Source organism: Aspergillus caelatus (assembly GCF_009193585.1).
Source record: "Aspergillus caelatus strain CBS 763.97 unplaced genomic scaffold BDV27scaffold_293, whole genome shotgun sequence".
Classification (NCBI taxonomy): Eukaryota; Fungi; Ascomycota; class Eurotiomycetes; order Eurotiales; family Aspergillaceae; genus Aspergillus; species Aspergillus caelatus.
Genome location: NW_022475556.1, coordinates 1 through 21,457, shown reverse-complemented (window position 1 = coordinate 21,457; position 21,457 = coordinate 1). Strand labels below are relative to the sequence as shown.

The 21,457-nt window shown below is 49.6% G+C and overlaps 7 protein-coding genes across 7 annotated transcripts; 3 read left to right on the top strand and 4 right to left on the bottom strand.

Moving 5' to 3' along the window:
* The first annotated feature begins 133 nt into the window (after positions 1–133).
* Positions 134–3,235, top strand: BDV27DRAFT_60418 (SLM1 family PH domain-containing protein). The gene is made up of 4 exons (XM_032077064.1): positions 134–893; positions 969–1,456; positions 1,515–1,852; positions 1,906–3,235. The coding sequence occupies exons 1-4, from the start codon at positions 356–358 to the stop codon at positions 3,086–3,088; spliced, it is 2,547 nt and encodes an 848-aa protein (XP_031922055.1). The 5' UTR covers positions 134–355; the 3' UTR covers positions 3,089–3,235.
* Positions 3,236–4,221: 986 nt separating this feature from the next.
* BDV27DRAFT_136858 (uncharacterized protein) lies at positions 4,222–5,221 on the bottom strand. Its single transcript, XM_032068856.1, has 3 exons — positions 5,076–5,221; positions 4,859–5,012; positions 4,222–4,809 (listed from the first exon to the last, which is right to left on the bottom strand). Exon 3 carries the CDS (start codon positions 4,584–4,586, stop codon positions 4,377–4,379), a length of 210 nt encoding a protein of 69 aa, XP_031922054.1. The 5' UTR covers positions 4,587–4,809; positions 4,859–5,012; positions 5,076–5,221; the 3' UTR covers positions 4,222–4,376.
* Positions 4,670–6,809, bottom strand: BDV27DRAFT_149981 (RNP domain protein; the record flags this gene model as incomplete). The annotated part of the gene is made up of 7 exons (XM_032071157.1): positions 4,670–4,809; positions 4,859–5,012; positions 5,076–5,548; positions 5,656–5,707; positions 5,785–5,916; positions 6,274–6,352; positions 6,397–6,809. 7 exons carry the CDS (start codon positions 6,807–6,809, stop codon positions 4,670–4,672), a joined length of 1,443 nt encoding a protein of 480 aa, XP_031922053.1.
* A 2,977-nt stretch (positions 6,810–9,786) lies between these two features.
* BDV27DRAFT_136843 (uncharacterized protein) lies at positions 9,787–11,310 on the top strand. The gene is made up of 2 exons (XM_032068855.1): positions 9,787–10,745; positions 10,866–11,310. The coding sequence occupies exons 1-2, from the start codon at positions 10,179–10,181 to the stop codon at positions 11,196–11,198; spliced, it is 900 nt and encodes a 299-aa protein (XP_031922052.1). The 5' UTR covers positions 9,787–10,178; the 3' UTR covers positions 11,199–11,310.
* BDV27DRAFT_136842 (uncharacterized protein) lies at positions 11,311–12,864 on the bottom strand. Its single transcript, XM_032068854.1, has one exon. It carries the CDS (start codon positions 12,723–12,725, stop codon positions 11,322–11,324), a length of 1,404 nt encoding a protein of 467 aa, XP_031922051.1. The 5' UTR covers positions 12,726–12,864; the 3' UTR covers positions 11,311–11,321.
* A 159-nt stretch (positions 12,865–13,023) lies between these two features.
* Positions 13,024–14,972, top strand: BDV27DRAFT_60303 (WD domain protein). The gene is made up of 3 exons (XM_032077063.1): positions 13,024–13,609; positions 13,666–14,482; positions 14,548–14,972. Exons 1-3 carry the CDS (start codon positions 13,075–13,077, stop codon positions 14,765–14,767), a joined length of 1,572 nt encoding a protein of 523 aa, XP_031922050.1. The 5' UTR covers positions 13,024–13,074; the 3' UTR covers positions 14,768–14,972.
* A 555-nt stretch (positions 14,973–15,527) lies between these two features.
* BDV27DRAFT_60293 (GTPase-activating protein BUD2) lies at positions 15,528–19,897 on the bottom strand. The gene is made up of 2 exons (XM_032077062.1): positions 16,609–19,897; positions 15,528–16,555 (listed from the first exon to the last, which is right to left on the bottom strand). The coding sequence occupies exons 1-2, from the start codon at positions 19,433–19,435 to the stop codon at positions 15,591–15,593; spliced, it is 3,792 nt and encodes a 1,263-aa protein (XP_031922049.1). The 5' UTR covers positions 19,436–19,897; the 3' UTR covers positions 15,528–15,590.
* Between the last annotated feature and the right edge of the window lie 1,560 nt (positions 19,898–21,457).

Genomic DNA, 21,457 nt, shown 5'->3' with positions numbered 1-21,457 from the left:
TTATTGAAATCCATCCTTTTTTTTTTTTTTTTCTTTTTTTATTCCTCAAATCTCATATAGGTTTTCTTTTTTTACTTTCTCTGGTTGATCATTATCTCCTATTCCCCTTCTTTTTGTCTTCTAGAAAAGCGACACCTCTTGAACACTACTCCATACATATACATCCATACATACGTCTCTGGTTATACTTCTCACCAAAATTCTCGGCCCGCATCGACCATCCGTCGGACTTTAGGCACACTCTTTTCTTGATCACGGGCCTGGTTTGCACCGCCCAATTGCTCGCCTTGTTGAAAGCCATTCGCCGCCGCCCCCTCCCCCCTCCTCCTCCTCTTCTTCTTCTACCCTATCAATCATGGCCACAGTGGTCCGGTCGCAGACACCTCTGCAGGACACTTACGGCGCCATCTCACAGCCCGCACATTCCATATTCTCAGGTCAGGGATATGGCTCGCGGTCCGCCTCTAGACCAAATTCCTTTATAGCCTCCAACTCCGGCTACAACCTTGCTTCTGGTGCTGTCGCGGAGCCCCCGGTCACTCATAACGGTCGATTTCATGAGGAGTTCGATGTCGCCAGCCAACGTGGTTCCGTCGTTTTCGAAGGCCCGTCAGCCGCCGCCGTACAGCGTTCCGCATCTCAGATGTCCAACTCCCGTTCCGCGACACCCACGCGATCCGGTACTTTGAAAAAAAAGTCCTCCCTCAGCAAGAGAGGCAGTATGCGACGCAGCGGGAGTAAGAGGAGCCTGCGCGCCGGAAGTGTCCGGAGTCTAGTCTTGGGCGATAAGGAGAAGTATAGCGTCGACGGCGTCGAAGATCAGAATAGCGCATTCTACATCCCTGTTCCTACGAATGGGAACCCCACGGAGGTTTTGGCAGATCGCTTTCAAGGTAAGGCTTTTCCTGTAGCACAGCACAGCTGTGTACCCTTTGTACACAGGAATCTGTGTTTCTGACATACATCAGCTTGGCGCAAGGTCCTCAAGGATCTCATTGTGTTCTTTAAAGAACTCCAGAAATCCTACGAAACTCGATCCAAGCTGTTCATGTCGGCGTCAAATATCATCAACAATTCCGCGTTGCCCCCCACGTTTCTCAAATCCGGCGGCCTTGCAGATGCGACCGATATTTTGCGGAATTTCCATAAACAGGCGTATCAGGAAGCGAGCAAAGCTGCTGAGGTGGAAAACGAGTTGGTCGCTCAGCTAATGGGACTCCGAAACGACCTGCAAAAGAAAACCAAGGAGATCAGGAGCCTTTCGGGCGATTTTCGAAACTCGGTAGATAAGGAAGTCGACGCCACCCGCAAATCGATCCGTCATCTACATGAAGCCCTAGGCCTGGTCGACACGGATCCAGCGGCCACGGCGGGAAAAGGGGACCCGTTTATCGTCCGTTTGAGTGTCGACAAGCAGATTGAAAAGCAGATTGAAGAAGAAAACTATTTGCATAGGGTATGGGCCCCAACATGAAGGGTAACATTGACATATAATTGCTAACATGTTGATGCAGGCGTTTTTGAACTTGGAAAACTCTGGTCGCGAATTGGAATCCATTGTGGTTAGCGAAATTCAGAAGGCGTACAAAACTTACGCCAATATCCTCACACGGGAAGCCGACGAGGCGTACGATGCGGCGGAGAAGCTTCGAGCAGGGCCCATCTCGATGCCACACGACCACGAGTGGAACTCGTTCATCGCAGAGACCGACGAGCTAGTCGATCCACGAGTTCCGCTTCGGGACGTAGAGAATATCTCTTACCCTGGTAAAGACCATCCCGCCGCTGTAGAGGTCAGATCCGGTATGCTCGAACGTAAGAGCAAATATCTCAAGAGCTACACGCCTGGCTGGTGGGTCCCGTCGTTCCCTTCTCGACGTTGTTCTTGTCACTAACTCAACACAGGTATGTCTTGTCTCCGACTCATCTTCATGAGTTCAAGTCAGCCGACCGAGTGGCATGGCAGACACCCGTGATGTCCCTGTATCTCCCGGAGCAAAAGCTTGGTTCTCATTCGCAGCCGGACTCCACCTCTCATAAATTCATGTTGAAAGGGCGACAAACGGGAACGATGCACCGAGGCCACTCATGGGTCTTCCGTGCCGAGTCGCACGAGACGATGAAGGCGTGGTACGAAGACGTCGAAAGCCTGATCTCCAAGACTGGTGAAGCAAGGAATGCGTTTGTCAGGAGACATGTGCGCACTGTAAGTGGTGCAAGTTACGGGCGAACGTCCACAAGCAGTGATAGGGTTATGGATGAGGATGAAGCGGATCGCACACCTTACTCGGCAGGATCAGTGGTTTTAAACCAAGAACGCCCAGCATCTCAACCGCGTGAACCGGGCGGCCGTTTCCCCAGTGATGTGCACATAGACCGCCATTTACAGGCCCCACTGTCGCCGTCAAGTGGAGAGAGCTCCGGCGAGCGAGATCTGTTGGCGGCCGCCGCCGGATCATTGCCTGATGCCAAGTCCCCTCTCCAAAGCACACGCCACTCCATATCTGAACGCGACATGGATATAGACCAGGTGCAGCCTTCAAGTCAGGTGGGTGAAGCCTCGCGCCAACCGTTCGAGAGACACGACAGCTATTATGGCGCTTGGATGAACACGGCCGGCCATCAGAAGCAAACGCAGGCTCAGCAAATCTATGATAACACTCAAGATACTACCGGATTTGAGAGAGGTCATATGGCTCCCAACTTGATTGCAGGATTGAAGACAACCAATTCTCGTGATAACTCTCTGACACGACAGAGAAATCGGGGCGAAAGCACCTCAACTGTGCCTACCACTACAAATGTGACAGATCACACTCTCAACACTGTCCCCACCTCGATAGATGAGAGACCGGAATCAATCTCACAAAGGCACGATATACCTATGACTGATAGCTGGAACAAAGGACAAGGACCTCCCTCTGTCCGTACAGCTTCATCAGCCACGGCAGTGCCCATCAACGCTCCTGGTTCAGGCGTCGTCGAGTCGAACGAGGGCAGGCGTCCCCCCGCTCAGACCAAAAACAGCGTGTCCACCCTCGAGCTCAAGATTCCGGGTCACTACCCACCAGCCAACGTCCCAGCATAGATGCTTGGATGGCCAATACAGCTGGTTCCACCGGCAGGTGAGCTGATCTCACCTGTCACATTTCAATTCTTCTGTAAATATTTTTACAACTACCGACCAGTAGCATGTGTGTCTCATGACATACACGCTCATTCACTCCCTTGTTACAGTCTGCGTCTTTTTTTTTTCTTTTTCTTTTTTTCTTTTTTTTTTTTTTTTTGATCAATCAGTTTTCCCATGCATGAAGAAAACACAAAGAATGATCATTTCTGGCGTTTTGAGTCCACAAGGTTGGACACATGATCGGATAAGCAGGCGTACAGGTACCAGGCACAGGATCAGTATCCACGGAATTCACAAGTTAGGGCGTGGGTCAAGGGTTTCATAGGTCTCAGGGGACAGGGGTGCGTGGTTATGTTATGGGGTTATGTGATTTCCTTTGTTCGAATTTCCTTTTTGTCTCGTCTCGCTTGAGTTTCAGGTTCATCAATATTCCTCTTCGTCTGTATCATATTATATTCCCCCTTTCTGTTATTCCGCGGGCGTTTTTTCGTTTACCCTCAAGTTCGAGTTCATTTTTGTCTTTCTAATCGAAGATCCAGAGACGGATATTCGAATGCGATGCTTCAGTTTTGGCTTTTATGCGATCGAATTACTAGATCGGTTGATTTGCTTTGCGCTTTGTTCAATGAGTGACTATGAGTTATAAAAAGAAAATTTTAGGTTATGCGTGAAATATCATTACGTTGGGATGAAGTTCTATGGTCATTTGGTCGGAAATCTAGGACGTAAGCAGTTCAAAATTACTTCAAACTTGTAGACAAAATAAAGTGGTATGTGCTTGATATATTCCAATGGCTTGAGGGGAGGATAGATACATCCACGGGTTCTGCAGACGATATCACTGATATGGAGTACCGAAACTAAACCCGAGTCTATCATGGTCTATGCAGAGATTGGAAGTGTATAGGAAGTAACAGTCTTACTAGCTTTGTTGCATGCTTCCGCGGTATACCAGCCTTATGTACTTTATATACCTTGTACGTATATGGATTAGGAGGCTTTCTCCAATGTACTAAGGCGCCCTTGTGACGCACTTACGTAGGTTCCAGCAGTGCCTTTTGAAATATATAATGATGGCAAATGCCAGATGATAGCAGGGGTAATGTGAACGATTAATTGGAAAAAAACTAAGACCGCGAACGGCGAGAATATTGGCATTGGCGTAACACTAAACGACCGGGTATTGCAATTTCTACCAAAGCCAACTCGAAAATGAAGTAAGGAGCCTCTCCAGAACCGAAATCTTCTAGTGGAAACCCCACCCAAGCTGTGGGATACAGAGCAAAGCCAGACCATGATCAATCACAAACTCACCCGAAGAACATAAAGCAAGCAGAATCAAGGTCCGATTTGTCCCACAGAACCAGATCGCCAGAGAAGAAAACAAACAAGACAAAAGCAGAGGCATCAAAAACGGTAGAATAGCATCATCGCGTCCACACGAATATTTGGTCATGGAATCATTTGACCGGGGAGTAATTACATCGCAAACTTTTCGACCTCATCGGTCCGTCGAAAGGAGGAAAGAATACGATACTATTACATGATCTGGTCTTGTGTGATACCGCCAGTGGGCTCGGCACCCTCCATGGCGTCTCCGGGGCCAGCACCTGCATTCATGTACTTGACGAAAGTGATGCCGAGCGGACGGCCACCGTATTGATAACCGGTGAACTTGGCTATACGAACGTCAGTGTGTGCATTGGAAGATGCAGCCAAGAAACATACCAATCGCAGTTTCTGCAGTTTCTGCGTTGTCAAACTGGACCACACCCGTGCCGCGAGAGCGACCATTGGGCTCATACTGAATCTCCGCACGATCTACCTTTCCAATAGTCGAGAACAGGTCGACCAGATCTTCGTTGCAGGTAGACCAGGGCAGCTATGATGACCACACATCAGTACACAGATCCACGATGATAGTTGAGTGCGAAAGGAAGCTTACGTTGCGGACATAGATAACAGGGCCCTTCTCGCCTCCGGAGGTTGCAAAGTCCGTGAACGGGTTGGGGGGCACCGAAGGGACACCCTCGAAGCCAGGGCCACCACCACCACCACCACCACCCGGACCACCCGGACCACCCGGACCACCAGGACCACCGTAGCCACCACCGTAGCCACCACGACCTCCGAATCCGCCAAAGCCGCCACGGCCACCGCCGAAGCCGCCACGACCACCGAATCCACCACGGCCAAAGCCACCACCGAAGCCACCGCGGCCTCCAAATCCGCCCGGTCCGGCACCGGCAAAGCGATCCTCACGAACCTCCAAAGCCCGACCCTGCCAGTCGTAGCCATTGAACTGCTGGATAGCATTACGGGCATCATCAGGGGATTCAAAGGCGACAATGCCGGAACCCTTGGGGCGTCCAGTGGCATCGGTGTGAACATCGGCACGGATGACGGCGCCTTGCTGAGCTGTAAAGTGTTCTTGGGTCAATCACGGATTCAAATTCCGGATATAGAATGGGAGTGAAGGTGGGCAAACGAAGCCGTTTGGAGGGAAGCCTCTGTATTGCACTTACCTGCTTGGCGGAAAAGATCCTTCAGGTCCTGCCAGCCAACATTGAATGGAAGCTAAACGTGCCTAAGTCAATATCTTTGCCGTACGTGATCTCGCATTACTTCCAAGGTACGAAGAGGGGACAACAAACATTGGACACGTAGAGCTGTCTTCCACCAGCTCCACCGCCGTAACCACCACCAAAACCGCCGCGGCCACCGCCGCCGCCGCCGAAATCCCCACGAGAAGGGCCACCGGTGAAACGAGGTTCGGGTTCACGGTCCTGAGATCTGTCAGCACATGGGAGAGCCCGCTGTGGAGGCCTTCAAGGGCTCGACATACCTCGCGAACGTAAACTAGACGACCCATAAGGTTCTGGTTGCTGAGCGTGTTGACCGCATTTTGCGCTTGCTCCCTGGTCGCGTATTCCACAATCCTAATCGACGATCAGTAATGCCTTCCGGTGAACGTAATGGGGCGTCGTGCAGAAACCTACCCGCATCCCTACAGTATCCCGGACGGCCAGGCCCAGCCCGTCAACCCAAACAGTCCATCAAAACAAACCAACAGGGGAAATGGAGAAAAAAGCCAGAAACACAAAGGGGAAAAGGAACCAGCCACACTACGCATTGGCGCCCACCTTCGACATTCCATTGGGAAGTAATAAGACGTCGGCAAAGATGACCTCACCAGCTGTACGGCGCGGAAAGATAGTCCCCCTCCAAGTCAGCCACGGATTCCAATCCAACAAAAAGCGCATCACGCATCCGACACAATATGACCCTGCTCACCCTGTCTCATAAAGTCTTTCAAGTGATGCCACTTGACATCGTAGGAAAGGTTTCCCACATAGACCCGACGGTCTTGTTGGGAAGACTCGCGCACTGATTGCATCATTTGTTCTTTGGCGACAGCGCGGTCCTCAAACGATCTCGGAGGAGGCGGGTAGCTGCTGCGTCCACCGTAACCAGAACCGGAATGTCCCCCAGAGGCGCCTGGTGCAGTACTCATAGGCGACCGGGAACGGCGTTCACTGCGGCGATAATCGTCACGACTCCGAGAGCGACTCCGAGGCGAATAGGAGCGACGGCTACGTCGAGGGCTGCGCGAACGACGACGGGGTGAACGAGACCTCTCGCGCTGCGCGTGGTCAGTATCGTAGTAATCGGCCGGCATCGACACAGGTGGGAGGAGGAAAAGCGAAGAAAAAGGAAAAGAAAGAAAAAGGGATAGGAATGGCTAGAAAAGGATGACGGCGAGTGAATGGAGAACGAGATCTGCGCGGTGGCTTTCCAGGGTTGCAATTGGGTGTTCCGACACCTTGGGACCGAAGGCAGCCTTCACACCCATTGAATTCCGGGAGAGGAGAAAGCCAGGTCAGGTGACGTGGCCGAGGACGGGGACGGGGCGCTTAACAAAGCAATGGAGTAAGAATGGTGAATGGAGGACCCGGAGGACGGGACCCGCGAGACAGGTGGGGAGTGTCCTTCAGACCTGAAGCTAATGCACTGCCACCAGGGTGTCTTTCTCTTCTGATTGTTGGGTTGGAAAACAACAACAGGAAAAAAAAAAAAAAAAAAAAGAAGACATCAAAGGAATGAGAACAAAAACATCCGATGTGATTGCTTTATGTTGCTTTAGGACACCAAAGTGGGTGATATCTGGAGCCCAAACGTCCCCCGTCCCAAAACCGGCTGGTATAGTTGGAAGCCTCCACTAGCCCATGGTCACCCCCCAACCGGTACGGATAGGTTGTGGTTTCTTGGGTGAACCAGTTCTTGCGCAAGAACGAGACAATTTAACAACATAGGGCAGGGCAAAAAAAAAGAGAAAAGTGACGATCATAGGGAAATAAAAAAGAAAAAAGAAAAGAATAGAGCCGTCATCATGAAGGTGATATCAAAACGATGCAAGATCGAAGAGTGTGGAGGGGACAATACTTACTTGATATGGTCGATAAACGTCAGCTGCAGATTATACCTTAAACGTAAGCAACGAGTTTGACGATCCTCAGAACACGAGGAAATCAAAGCAAAGAAGACAAAGAAATACCAGTGATGACGCGGATGGGGGATTCAGAAACAGAGGAACGATTAGAGTAAGAAGAGAGAAAGGAGAGAAGAGAGAAAGAGGTTGTGAGAGTGTGAGAGAAGAGGTAAAGGAGGGTAACGGCGGGGTGTGAGGGAAGAACAAAAAAGCAAAGGAGCAGGGTTAAAAAAAAAAAAAAAAAAAAAAAAGGGAAAGGAAAAGGAAAAGCAAAAGGGAGAAAAAAACAAATAGGGCAACGAGGAAAGCAATGAATGCGAATGGGATGCGCCCGTCCAAGTCAGTCCAGTCTTGTCAGACCTTCACTCGGGAGGACAGGATGAAAGGAGCACGCGGTATGATTGGTGTTCCCGTGGGAAACCGAAATGCAGGCCTTTCTGCCCGGTGGATAGCTTTGGGTAATCAAATAAGTCAGAAGAGGTTTAGATGGACTGACCCTTCTTTCGACCTCCGAGGAGCCGGCTTAGGGACCGGGATGGGAGGGGGTGGACGATGATGGGTGGAGAGTAAGGCTACTAGTCCAAGGCACGGCATAAGAGGGGAAAGGGACAAAGTCAAAAAAAGGCACGGCCGGTTCCTACAGTAGTGGGAAGCCCGGAAGTGAGGTGACCTTTCATGACTGACGCGGATGTGCAGTAGCTATCAAACGGCCAAGAAGGGGAGGGGAGGGAGAGAGAAACAAGGGCAAGTATGGCAGGTGTCAGACTTCAAGTGGGTATGGGAGGATCAATTGGGTTCTAGAAAACCATTGAAACCCATCATTCTAGATTACAAGACAAACAGAAGGAGTGGGAATGTAAACAATGTGGCATAAGGACATGGGGATGGGGAGTGCTGATGTTGATGAGATGTTTTGATAGTAACCCAGAATGATAGTAATCATCCTGATAAAAAAAAACCCCCAAAAAACAAAACCCAACAAACGGTCATGGAATCATGCAGATAAGAAAATGCATGAGATAAAACAGAAAATAATACTGCTAATAAAAAGAAAATACCAATAAAGAAAAAGCACCAAAGGAAAAAGAATTAAGTCACCCACCCATGATGGTCTGTGATGCTGCAATCAAGAGGGGAGAGAATGGGGAAGGAGAATGAGAGGAGGAGAGGAGTTGTTGAGTTGTCTGGAAGGTCTGGACTGTTGTCACTGGAGAATGTCGATGCTGAATGGGCGGATGCTCAACACCCAAACCGGATTCCAGAGCAAATCAGAAGGACGAAGAGAGAAAAAAAAGGGGAGTAGAGTAAAAGGAAAAATAGAAAAACAAATTAAAAAAAATCAATAATATTGATTGGAAAATGAAAAAAAACGGAGAACCTCCGGAAAGTTCAGTCGACACTGTAATATTGGCAGGGGTGATGGTTGCAAGTTGGCTTTTCTTTCTTAATATTCTTTGCGGTCTGTTCTCACTCTCCTTGACCGGTCAATGTTACTTCCACGCGGGAGTGGGTAATAAGAACTGGGGAAAAGGAAGGGGGAAATTAATTAAGACAATGAGAGGTGAAAGAGAGGAGAGGGAGAGAAGCAAGAGACAGAGACTTACATTAATTTTATGCCGACGGAGGTCGTGTAATGAAAGGCGGCAGGGACAAACGATTAAGAGACTCCGTGATCATGCGTTCAACATCGTCCCCATCGCAGATGAAATGAAGATGCCGCTTGACTGTCATCCTGATGAAATCAACAATTGATCATCCATGGATATTATTTAATTCTCGTTTATCTCCTACCCATGTCACTCATCTATCACTGGGATCAAACTCTGCAGAGCAATGGCAGTAACTAATACTACTAGAGACTCAACATGCAAATTGAACATTTAGCATTGTTCCTAGGTTCTATATATATTTATCTCTTTGCGCTCATCCATATTTATACATTGTTATCTAGATTGAGTTCTCATATCAGATGCGATAGGAAGATGTTCCCAAATAGGAAATCAGCTATATAACTCGTGATTGAATTCTTTAACCTTGGCTTCTAGATCTTAGATAATCACCTGAAGCCTGTCTATAACTAGTGACTATATATCATGAATTAATTCAACACTATATTAACCTAGAATAACCCCATGGAGATCAATGTGTATCCGAGAGATTCTACTAGGTCTCAATCACCAGTCGATCACACATGCAGACATACATGCAATTGGCCATGAACTCATTCCTCCAATAACACTGAACCCTCATGTCAAACCTGATAAGAACATCCATGAACATCCAATCATTCCAATAGCCCTCCATCTCCAAAATTAAAGTAACAAATAGAAAAGACAGAATTTAACATTCCCAAAAACCCTGGTACCTCAGAAAGCAACCCACAATTGTACATCATCTGACAATAAAGAGGTTTAACCTAACTCCAGTCAACTTCCAATCTTGGCTCCGCTCAGGCCACCGCTTAAGCCCACCCGAGAAAATCCAACAGGATAAGTTCCGACAACATCCAAACCCTCCATCGCAACGACCAAAACATCCAAACACGAACACTCAATAACCATGGCACAACCGCACCATTTAACCCGCTACCACGCGGCACTCCTCTCAACCTCCAAACGCCAATTAACCACTCTCCGCACCACCCGCTCCACAGTCCCCCAATGCACTCGCCAACTCCACCATCAAACCCGACCAGCCCGCCGTCACCCTACTCCAACGCACCTCATATCCTCTCCTGTTTCACAACCAACCAGACGGCCATACCACTCCGAACACCACCCTGACCCCCCGCCTCACGAATATACCAACTCCCAAACTACCATCCTCTCCGCTGCACTCCGCCACGTCCCGACCCACGGCTTCACCCGCGACGCCCTCACCCTCGGCGCCCGCGATAGCGGCTTCCTGGACGTCTCGGTGCAATTGCTCCCGCGCGGCGAGTTCGACCTGGTTCTATTCTGGCTAGCAAGTCGCCGAGGATTATTGCGCGCAAGCGTGGACAATGGACTCTTCGAAAAGGATGAGCGGGTGAAGGCCGGATTGAAATTGTCCGTAGAGGAGAAAACGAAGCTCTTGATCATGGAGAGGTTAAGAATGAACACTGAGATAAGACATCAGTGGCAGGATGTAAGTGCTTCCTTATCTGTTTCATATCTGTTATCTATCCCGGGGGATTGAGGCGCAATGATTCTGATTGTTGGTTATGGGTTGTGGCTGATTGTGACAATTTTTATTTATTTATTATAGGCTCTGGCGCTTATGTCGTTGGCGGGTAATATCCCTCTTTCGTTGTCGGAGTTGCATGCGCTTTCGTCGGAGATCTTGACTCTCGCTGGTGATGCTTCGGTTGATGCGTCGTGGTATACCAAGCGGTTGTCTGTTGCGGCGATCTATGCGTCGTCGGAGGTGGTTATGACCCGGGATCAGAGTCCTGGTCTTTCTGAGACGGAGGCGTTCGTTGAGCGGCGTGTTGAGGATAGCTCTGCTATTGGGGAGAAACTGACCGGATTCAAGCAGTGTTTAGGATTTGTGGGGTCGACGGCTATAGGGCTGGGCAGGAGCTGGGGATTGAAGATCTAATGGGTGGCCCTGTATGATTTGTACTATTACTACGTCCGGTCTTGGTGGGTGTTTATATGTTTCTACTATGTGATTGTCTTAATATACAGTATGTCCATGTTTCCTGGCCACGTGTGACAAGCGCTACCGTGAAGGTCTCTGTTCCTGTACTCGTCGCTCAATCCGGTGCATCCACCCCTCTGGTCCGAGCAACTCACGTACGGCCTTCCGGTTCGGCGCCAGATCCCACCACGGCTCACGACGCGAACCACGCTTCTCGTCCCGCATCCGTTTCCAATGCTGCTTCAAGTCCCGGTCACGCTGGTTGACGATTCCAGTTAACAGCCCGCACGTGCGGTGGTTGGGCTCTACGCCGATCACCTCCATCTCCCGCAGGAGAGAAACCACGCCGGGGATATCATGACAGCCGCGCCAGTAGAAGTAGATCAGCTCATTGTAAAGTCCTGTCGAACTGCCCAGAACGGCAGAGGCGCGGCCATGCGACTTGATCGTGGACCGGAATTGACTGATAAGCGGGGAATTGGGGAAATGCAGGTTGAGAAGACGAAAAGCCACGAGGAGCATTTTGGGATATAGAGCCGTGACGACGGGTTCCACTGGGACGGACTCGGGAACCTCGAGATGGGAGGTTTCCGTAGCAGTAGGAGGGGCATCGGCCGCTTGGTTCTTACCTTGGCCCATACCAAGACCCTGAGCTAGACGGACATCCCCGAGATGCTGCAGCATGGAGAATATTCTTTCTCTGCAGATGTCCCAAACTCCCGTATCTTCTTTGCCCTCATCAATGGCTGCCCGAAGGGCGCTCTCAATCTTTCCCGCCTCTTTCTTCACAACCAACTCAATCGCCTCATCCATGGATATTTGACTGCTCTCCAGCAACTCCGAAATATCCTCACTGCTGTACTCAGACTTCCGGAGTCTCTCCTGCAACTCCAGATTCTGAAGTGTAACCGGGGTATCTGTCTCTGCGGATTGCGCATCCGCAGAACCCGTCGTCGCAGTTTTGCGTTTTTTCTTCTGCTTTATGTCCTTAAGCACCTCCTCGAAAATCTCTGAGATCTGCGCCATTTCGTTCTTATCTTCCTCGCTCAGCTCCGGCTTCTGCGTTTCAGCTGTCATTGTATCTTTCTGAACAGCCCCCAGTTGTTCCAGCAGGTCGCTGAACACTTGTTTCTCGCCGCGGGTCATGGTAAGAGGATTCGGTTTCATGCGGGGAGCATTCCTCGAGGCCGTGGCAGCTCGCTGCTGCAAATAACTTCGTCTTTCTGTGGGCTTATTGCTGTGCTCGGTCTGCGACTGTGAGTCTGCTGGCGCATTTGCGCTGCTGTCATTTTGCGAAGATTCTGTCTGGGACTGATCTTCGGGGTTATTGGTGCTCGAAGTAGAGTATGCCTGTGAACGGCATCGTAGCGGGCGAGCGAAAGATCCAGAGAGTGTGCGAGTCTGATAAAGGAACGGAGCGAGTGAATTGCGTGTTGTCACTGCAAGCAACGAACGATGAAGATGTCCACTCATAGTGATCGTCATAGACAAAAACAACAAACAGTTCTATTGCAAAAATGTAAAAGTTTTGAGCATGCTTTTGAGATAATCGATATGAAAGGTTCAGAAAAAACAAGCGTCTATTAGTCAAGCAATGCAGTGGTGATGAAGCTTTATGTTGAGCTTTTTTTTTGCATCTGCAACTTCGGCATGGAGATTAACGCAGAACAAAAGCCAATTACCGCACCGAAAGCTCACGTGATAGCGCGATACCTGCGCGCGTTTTCTGACTTTCTCCGCGCCAGCGAAAAGGTGCGCAGAAACCCATTGTTATATCGGACGAATCCAGACCAGCGCAAACACCTGCAGGTATATAAATATCCAGCATTTCGCCATGGGTAACGAAGAGATATCCGATTTTGAAAAGCAACGGCTTGCGAATATCGCGGAGCGCGATGCGCTTCTCAAGCAGTTATCGCTAAATGCGCAATCCCTCTTCACGCCGACATTGCCAAATCGCGCCACCGGATCCCAGGCAAAGACGAAGAAAAAGCCGGCCCCGAAGAAGGTCAAGAAGGAAGAGGAGTCACCTGCGCCGCGGCGCATGTCCTCACGTCTGAGGGGCATTGCGGCGGATAGTGAGGTGGCGAAACGGAAAGCAGAGGAGCAGCACCAGGCTCATCAGGAGGCGGAGAGGGCCAAGAGGGTGAGGAAGTCGGATTCATTCTCACTGAATGATATATTTGTTTCGGGCCAAAAGCTTAGTGGGGATGGCTTACTTGGTGTGGATGTTGTTACGAAGGGCGTCGCGGTGCCTTATCAGCGGACGTTTGGCGACGACGATATCAAGAAGACAACGGATAAAGAATTGAAAGCTTTGAGGAAGGAGATGAGTGAATTGCAGCTGTGGGAGCCTTGGGAGCCTAATCGTATGATATACACTTGCTGTGCAAGCGTGTGCTTTCGTATGCTAACTGTGATATAGGAATCAAGCTCACCCCCGAGAGAGTCTATACCATGACATTCCACCCATCAGAGACCAAGCCATTGATCTTTGCTGGGGACAAGATGGGTCACCTCGGCATCCTGGACGCATCACAGGAAAAGCCGACCTCAGTGAAGCAGGAAGACGACGAAGATGAAGAGGACGATGACCCTGACCCAGTCCTGACCACCCTTAAGCCACATACCCGCACAATAAGTTCCATGGTGATCCACCCGTCCAAACCGACGCATCTATATACAGCCAGTTACGACAGCTCTATCCGAGAGATGGACCTGGAAAAGACAACATCGGTGGAACGGTATGCCCCAGATTCAACGTCAGATGATGTTCCGTTGTCTGGTCTGGACATGGCAGCCGATGATCCCAACACTCTCTACTGGACTACCCTGGAGGGCGAGTTTGGCCGATACGATATGCGCACACCCAAGCAAGACTCGGTAGCCGTCTGGAGTCTGTCTGAGAAGAAGATAGGCGGCTTTTCGCTACTCCCGACTCACTCACACTATTTTGCGACGGCTAGTTTGGACCGGACCATGCGACTTTGGGACATCCGGAAGCTATCGCGTCGCGAACCTGTTCCTGTGGGAGAGCACCAGAGTCGATTGTCAGTTTCGCATGCGGCATTCAATAGCGCCGGACAGGTTGCGACATCTTCTTATGACGACAGTCTGAAGTTGTATGACTTTGGCGCCAAGGGAATTGCTTCTTGGAAGCCAGGACATACCCTTTCAGATGCAGAAATGAAACCCGACACGGTGGTACGGCACAACTGTCAAACTGGACGATGGGTTACCATGTATGACCCCTATCCAAAAGTAACGATTATCAGGTGCAAGCAAGGACTAACCTAATATCTTATAGTCTCCGGCCTCAATGGCAAATCAACCCTCAATCGCATATCCAACGATTCTGCATCGGAAATATGAACCGCTTTGTCGACGTCTACAGTAGTTCGGGTGACCAGCTGGCGCAACTCGGAGGCGACGGCATCACTGCCGTACCAGCCGTAGCTGTTTTCCATCGAAGTAAGAATTGGATAGCTGGTGGCACAGCTAGCGGGAAAATCTGTTTATGGATGTGAATTGACTACATTGTGAGCGTTGTATTTATTATGTGTTTGTAGACCTCTGTTACCTTCTCTGAATAGTCTGGATATACCTGAATCATGCCATGTTTTGCTTGGTCGTTCCTTAGGTCTCTGTCATCCGTGATACTCTGGGGATTAACGAATGTACAGAACTCAGGTGAGACCCAATAAACCATTCATGAATCAGGGGCTTTAACCAGTAGGAGTAGTGTTCTATCCACGTCAATGGGATACTCATTTCGTCTATGCCAAAAGTAGAATGTGAAGGGAAAGACACTATTTACATAAAATCGAGACACTGTTCTTTGCAACAGTTTGGTTTAACAAGACCCTTGCCGTTCACAGCAACCCAGGACAATGATATTTCACATCCAACGTTGCTCGCAGGATCTCTCGCTTCCCACGTCAAAAACAGCAATCAGAGCAGGGTATCAACACCATGACAAATGCTTTCCAAAAATTGGGAGAAGTAGAAGGGAAACGCGTCAAGTCATGAGCACATGTGTAGGGGAAAAAGGAAGAATGTACACCGTAAGATGCAGGGATTTGTTTGCACAGATCCGCCGTGTTATACAAAACCGTTGCCGCCTGCTAAAATTTTTAAGGACGATCAGTTCAGCCTCCACGGTCGCCTAAGCCAAAGTCAAAAACGCATTCAAAGAGGAAGAGAAAGCCCCATGGGGGCAAGCTAGTGACCAAAAGGATGATAAGGTAATCACATGTAACAGCCATGTCACCTTGTATCGGCACCGTGAGGTGTAATTTGCGAAAGGGCTATATAGATGGGTTAGCCGGTAAAGGTAGCCCAGGTGGCCCGTCAAAACTCATTCCGGAGCTCTTCCCGAGATTGCTGCTGAGCATGCTCTCGGTCCCTCGCCCGGCGTCTCGATGTAGCCGGAACAAAATCGAAGAATCGGTACTTGCTCGTCGTCTCCCTAGTTATACTAGACCTGCGAGCCTTAGAGGAGTCTGGATATTCAAGAGAATAAGTAGAAGAATTCTTGGAACTACCAGTGCTATCGCGCGTGTCCGACCACCGTGGTATCGAGAAAGGCACACGACTCTGGTCCCATGTAGCCGAGGAAGAGCTTGGAGGGGTATCATCATCACCATCAGCGGCATAGTCGGTCGACCGGCGAGGGAGAGAAGGCCGCGAAGCAAAGTAGCCGATTGAATTTCTGTGACTTCCAGTGATGGACGCAGATCCCGCAATTGCCGTCTCTGTAGCCGGTGTAGTGGGTTTCGAGCTCTCCTCGTAGAATGTGACCGACCGTTCCATAGAGTCAACTAGTTCTTCCCACTTAACCTCGAGGTCTCCACTTGGGCGCTCCGCCTGCTCGGCTTTACTCAGACATTCCTTGGTACGCCGGTCGAGGTGAAGCGCCATGTCATGGAATTTCTTCAGTGCCGGGTCGAGATCCTCTATCTCACTAAGTCGCTCAGGGGCCCCTTCAAGCCATATCCGAATCAAAATCGCAAAGCTGCGAGGGTGATCTATCAAGAAAGGAAGACTGGGAAACCCTTCCCGTGACGTGGGGGGTAAGCGACCAAGGATTTGAATTGGGGTGGCATAGGAGGGCGTGACGATTGGAGTTGGTCGGTCGGCGGGTATTGCACAAATTGAATCCACGAACTGTTTGAATTCGGCACGATTGCCCACCAAGAACTTGTTCATAGGTTCCATCCACGGTTCTTTGCTCCCGAAGGTAGTCATGTTGGCCAATCCTTGCAAAGCTTTCGCAATCAGTGTCAAAGTACGTTGGGCTCGAGGGCGAGGGTGGTCTGTACTGTGTTAGTCGAGGAAATCGAACGGTTGGAGGCTAGAAAAAGCATACCTTTCAGCAATCCAAACAGCTTCGGGTTCAGGATTGCTGGACAGAAGAATCGCAGAAACAAGAAGCCCGAGACGCTGCTATAGGTGACAGTGCGAAGAAAATCGCCGTAACGATCTTCTGCGCATGCCCTGACATGTCGAAATATGAGTCGCAGCTCAGCAGGGCATCGAGATGCGGAGCCCGCAATCGATTTCCAGACACTGGTGGTGAGGGAGATGAGATTTCTCCAGTTGCGTTCCAGATCATCCGAACGATGCACCCGAGAAGGGTCTACTTCACATTCGGGATCGCTCTCGTCTATATCACGTAGACGCTCCCCTATCGTTTCTTCGAGATACTCCTTTCCTAGTCTACGCATATGGTAGTCCAGCGCCTTCGTAAGAAGGGAGTTCCCTCGGAAAAGGAGATTGGCCTCCACGGTTGCGGTTCGCCCCAAATCCCTTACAAGGACTTCTCTATCCTGACCAGACTCTCTTGTGTCATTGGAATGGATCCTGGTAGTATATCTAAGCCTGTTCGCGGTCGAGTCCTTGTGAACTCCATCAATCTCATCTTCGACCAAGGCCGATATCCACTCCACGGTAGTCCCTGACACCTGAAAGATGTTTAAGAGCGCCTCCGATAGTAATGTAAGTTCAGAAGATAGAATATGGGCCATGTTGATGGAAAGTCCATTGGTGAAAGAATGGAGAAGCTCCGACATTGGAGTGTATTCATGGGACATAAGAACGACAGTTTCTTCCATCCGAGCTCTCATCAGCATCTCTCCTACGGGTTGGTCTCGGTCATCAAGGATCGGCCACCACTTCTCGACCTCCACACCCGGCTCCAAGTCATCCAGTCGAAGTTCTACTCTTCCGAATGTTGCGTCATGAGAGGACAGCTCAACGTCATCCAACACACGCATAGGGTAGCTATCCTGATTCAAGGCATACGACCCGTGCGCGATAAGTGACCAGTCTTTTTGGGTCGGATTGGGGTTCTTCACAAGTATCGAAACTTGGGATAAGACAGGTGGGAGGTCATTGAAAGTGAAATCTTCTCGCCAGAAAGGATTTGCCGTGCGGTACTTGACAGCGGTTTTGGCGCGGATCTCTCCGTCTAGTAGAACCTCAGTATAATAATCGTTCACGGTACCCGTTGGCGTCGAGTTGCTATGAGATCGGGACTGCTTGCGACTTCGAGGGTGCTCCTCCGACCTGCTGCGGAATAATTTGGCCTCAGTGACTCTCACGGTGAGCATCCGCTCAATCCGAAACATGTCCGCTATAGAGGTGGCGGTAGCATCGGACGCTGGAGCCTTCGCCGGATTGTCTTCGATTGACGTTTCAGGGCCGTATAGCTCTGGGATTGTGAAGGCACGCAAAAGAACGAACCATACCTCAAACAGCACCCGACTCTCGAGAGCCAGATATACTGGACGTGTCAACCCCGATACTGAGTGTGCCGCATACTGCGGATATATGGCAATACAGAATTCATCTTCCAAGACCGACGAGTTCAACCGTTGGACGGCGCATCGGGAGAGCTGAGATAATTGGATACAGTGCACAAAGGTGATGTCGGATTCAGTGAAGAGTTTGAAAACACCATTCTCCTGCAGCGTGCAGCTGACCCTTTGCCAGGACGACGAGAGGGCACGTTGCTGGCGGTATGTTGAGATCCGGCGACCAGACGAAGGTCGAGCACCCGAGGCATTTGGTCTATCCCATAGGAGCATCTTACCCACTTTGATTATAGCCGCTTCTTTCTGAACCGTGCTTTCAGAGTTTCTTCGACGGTCGGCAAGACGACGGTCACCTATCGCAACTGATTGAGGTTTGGTCATCTTATTCTGAACGCCTTTTGGCCTGATTGGTTGCCAGCACAGCAACGCAGCGAGCCATGAATCGAATGTTTCGCTCACATGAGGTCTCAATTCCACCCCAAGACCAGAGGTAAATGTAGATACACTGAGATAGTTCGTCCGAAGTTCGGGGTCGACAAGGGAGCGGACCTGGCAGCCGCGAAGGTCCGGGATTAAGGTCTTAGCTAATGCGGGCTCCCCCTTGGCCTGGTATATCAAACTTCCCGCAGCAACGTTGATGGCGCAGTAGCCGGACGTCCAAGCAGTGGTGTTGGCGGTCCGAAAGGAAAGAATACCATGCATCCTTCCGCATGTGGTTTTCATCAGCTGCAGGATCTTCGCAGATTCGGTACTCGACAAAGGCGACGGAGGTGGATTGGTAGCGACACTCGCCAGAAAGTTTGAGCCCCCCGAGACTCGGCTGACCCGGTGACGCCCGAGGGTTTGGCTCAGATAGGTGGGTGATTGTATTGATGGATAGCCGATTGAGCCCGTTGGTTCGTCTGAATGTCTTGACTGGGGCGTTGCGGTATTGACGGAGCCTAGGCGGCTCCGGGTCTTGAGATAGAATGAGTTTGGGGAGAGCTCACTGCGCTGATCCTCCAAAGTGGTGGTCCGAGATCGCGCCCGTTGGCTCTTCGATTCCACTTGAAACTCTTCCTCATCGCCCGGGGGATGATAAGATTGAAAGTCGCGACGAGTGTCTAGATTGGCAGGCCTGGTTCTGGCGGTCACACGAGGCGAAGGGGCTGCGCTTGAAGAAAGATGCTCCGCATCCGACAGAGGTGAATGGTTCGCGGTCTCCGCGGTGGAGTCTGGCGTTACTGTGCGGATGCCTGTATCCCTGAAGCTCTCGGGGTAGACCATGCCGTGACGGTCCCTAGATGATGACTTTTTGCTTGCACGCCGTTCTACTGGGCGACTGTAGAATCCCTGGTGTATAGAATTCCGTTTGGGCCCATTTGAACCGTCGGGCTCCATCTTGTTCCGTCACGCACGATGAAAATCGGACAGCAGCGGCACTCTCGAGAGCGGTCGCTACAAAACACGTACGACGCAGACAGACACACGCACACACATGTACTCATGTAAAATGTTACCTTGCAGATGTCGGCACCCAACGTACGGTGCGCCACCGTCCTCGAACAATGGAGGGTCTGTGTCGTCCAATGGGTCACGAGCTGAACGCATGGAGTCCGGGGAGAGGTCGACAAGTCGAGTCGCACATTCGATCAAGGCCGGCGCGTTGAAAAATCCAGGCGATGGACGAGAGCTGACGGGGACCAAGAACTGACACGACCCCCGAACGGCCGGTTGGGTTCAGGGGCGGCGGGAGGGAGGGAGTGAGTGAGGGGAGTGTAATATTTAAGAAAGGAAAAAAGAGTTAAGGCGATAGGTAGGGAAGTATGGTGTGGAGTATAGTTGGAAAGGATAAAAGGGAAAAAAAATAAAAATAAAAAAAGAGGGAAAAAATCATATGTAAAAAAAAAGAAGGTTAACAATAGCAGTGAATAACCAGGCCTCCGAGTGTCAATGTACCGGGACGAAGTCGCTGTTAGTGGGAAGCATGGTCGGTTACGTTAGCCCGGAGAGAGGGAAACTCTGGAGAAAGTGGTGGTAGTTGGTGGTAGTGGTAGTGAGTAGGAGGAATTAAGGTCACCGTCGGTTGGCGGCAAAGATTGGTTCAACCAAACCAACCAGTACGTAGCGTGATATCATGGGGAAAGGAAAAGCTTATGAGAGGCACATCCAAGAGGGCAAGGAGAAAAGGTGTAAAAAATAATTTTTAAAAAAATAGAAATCAATAAAATAAAATTAAAGAAAAAGGGACACACCTTCATCAGTAGTAAAAATAAAAAAAAATTAAATTCCTATCAGTATTTGAGGTTTATTTTTGGTATTCGATCTTGTTGTCAAAGTTTCCTGTGGCAATCCAATTTTTGATTGATTGACTTTTGTTTGTTTTACCCTAACAGCGTGTATAGTAAAGTACTGAAAGCTGTGGATCAGTCTCTCACTCTCACACACACTTTCTCTCCTTCAACACCTTCCCGTACTGTCTGACCTTCAATTCGACCAAGTGACCAGTGGTGGACTACTAGACACTTGACGGTCAGTTTACGCAAGGCGAAATTTTAATAGTAACGAGAAGAGAAAAATAAAAGAAAAAGGTAAAAAGGTTTCAAAAGCAAGAGAGAGGGTGAGAAAGAGGCAAAGTATGAGAATGGTAAGAGGCGGTGTTGAACCTCTCAAGGTCCGAGCAGGTGAAGTCAAGAAATCCCCAGAGGTATAAGAGGCCGTGTTAAGGCTATGGTTCTATGGGGTTCACGAGCGAGGGCCAGACGGCAGAGGAAGAAAGAGAAAGAGGGGAAGCCGCTCACACAATGAGAACTGTACTCACGGATACTCCTGTTATACGACGAAAAGGGACCAGAAACTCAAACCCGCCAAATAATAATGAACAATTCTATATTCATAATTATGAATAAATGTACTCCGTATATCCAGTGATACTATTAATTCGACTTAATATCAATCCTCGAGGATCTGAACTCTCTTATGTACATACAGTTACATACTTAGGATCACTACGTTAGTAGTACTCCGTAAGGAGGATGGGAGTCGCTTCCTGGGTAATAATAATAATAGTCAAATATTACTATTTAGTTTGGTATGGTTATGGGTAAGTAATATGGTGACGATATTGGGTAGAAAATAGTGAAGGGAAGATCCATCACTCGACAAAAACTCATACCACCAAGTGCCCCCTAGCAAAGTAATCGTCGTGTAATTAATGAACCTGAAGAACTTATCCCAGTATTTCCCCCCCCCCCCCAGTCCCTCTGATAAAGAGTCCCCATATCGTACCATGAAAACTTCCGTGTCCTTCTTCTTTTCAAGGCGATCAATCTTCAAGACAGATCTACATGATAAAGAGACTTCGAAAGATGGAAGTGGAAGAAAAGAAGAAAACAGAAGATAATAATAATAATAATAGTAAAA

What these genes read in the sequence shown, in the direction of transcription:
- BDV27DRAFT_60418 (XM_032077064.1), top strand. Translation starts at nt 356, where the DNA reads ATGGCCACAGTGGTCCGGTCGCAGACACCTCTGCAGGACACTTACGGC. An exon ending in TTTGGCAGATCGCTTTCAAG is followed by an intron (nt 894 to 968) that starts GTAAGGCTTTTC and finishes GACATACATCAG; the next exon opens with CTTGGCGCAAGGTCCTCAAG. An exon ending in AAGAAAACTATTTGCATAGG is followed by an intron (nt 1,457 to 1,514) that starts GTATGGGCCCCA and finishes ATGTTGATGCAG; the next exon opens with GCGTTTTTGAACTTGGAAAA.
- BDV27DRAFT_136858 (XM_032068856.1), bottom strand. Translation starts at nt 4,586, where the DNA reads ATGACCAAATATTCGTGTGGACGCGATGATGCTATTCTACCGTTTTTG.
- BDV27DRAFT_136843 (XM_032068855.1), top strand. Translation starts at nt 10,179, where the DNA reads ATGGCACAACCGCACCATTTAACCCGCTACCACGCGGCACTCCTCTCA. An exon ending in TAAGACATCAGTGGCAGGAT is followed by an intron (nt 10,746 to 10,865) that starts GTAAGTGCTTCC and finishes TATTTATTATAG; the next exon opens with GCTCTGGCGCTTATGTCGTT.
- BDV27DRAFT_136842 (XM_032068854.1), bottom strand. Translation starts at nt 12,725, where the DNA reads ATGACGATCACTATGAGTGGACATCTTCATCGTTCGTTGCTTGCAGTG.
- BDV27DRAFT_60303 (XM_032077063.1), top strand. Translation starts at nt 13,075, where the DNA reads ATGGGTAACGAAGAGATATCCGATTTTGAAAAGCAACGGCTTGCGAAT. An exon ending in GGAGCCTTGGGAGCCTAATC is followed by an intron (nt 13,610 to 13,665) that starts GTATGATATACA and finishes ACTGTGATATAG; the next exon opens with GAATCAAGCTCACCCCCGAG. An exon ending in ACTGGACGATGGGTTACCAT is followed by an intron (nt 14,483 to 14,547) that starts GTATGACCCCTA and finishes AATATCTTATAG; the next exon opens with TCTCCGGCCTCAATGGCAAA.
- BDV27DRAFT_60293 (XM_032077062.1), bottom strand. Translation starts at nt 19,435, where the DNA reads ATGGAGCCCGACGGTTCAAATGGGCCCAAACGGAATTCTATACACCAG. An exon ending in GCTGTTTGGATTGCTGAAAG is followed by an intron (nt 16,556 to 16,608) that starts GTATGCTTTTTC and finishes AACACAGTACAG; the next exon opens with ACCACCCTCGCCCTCGAGCC.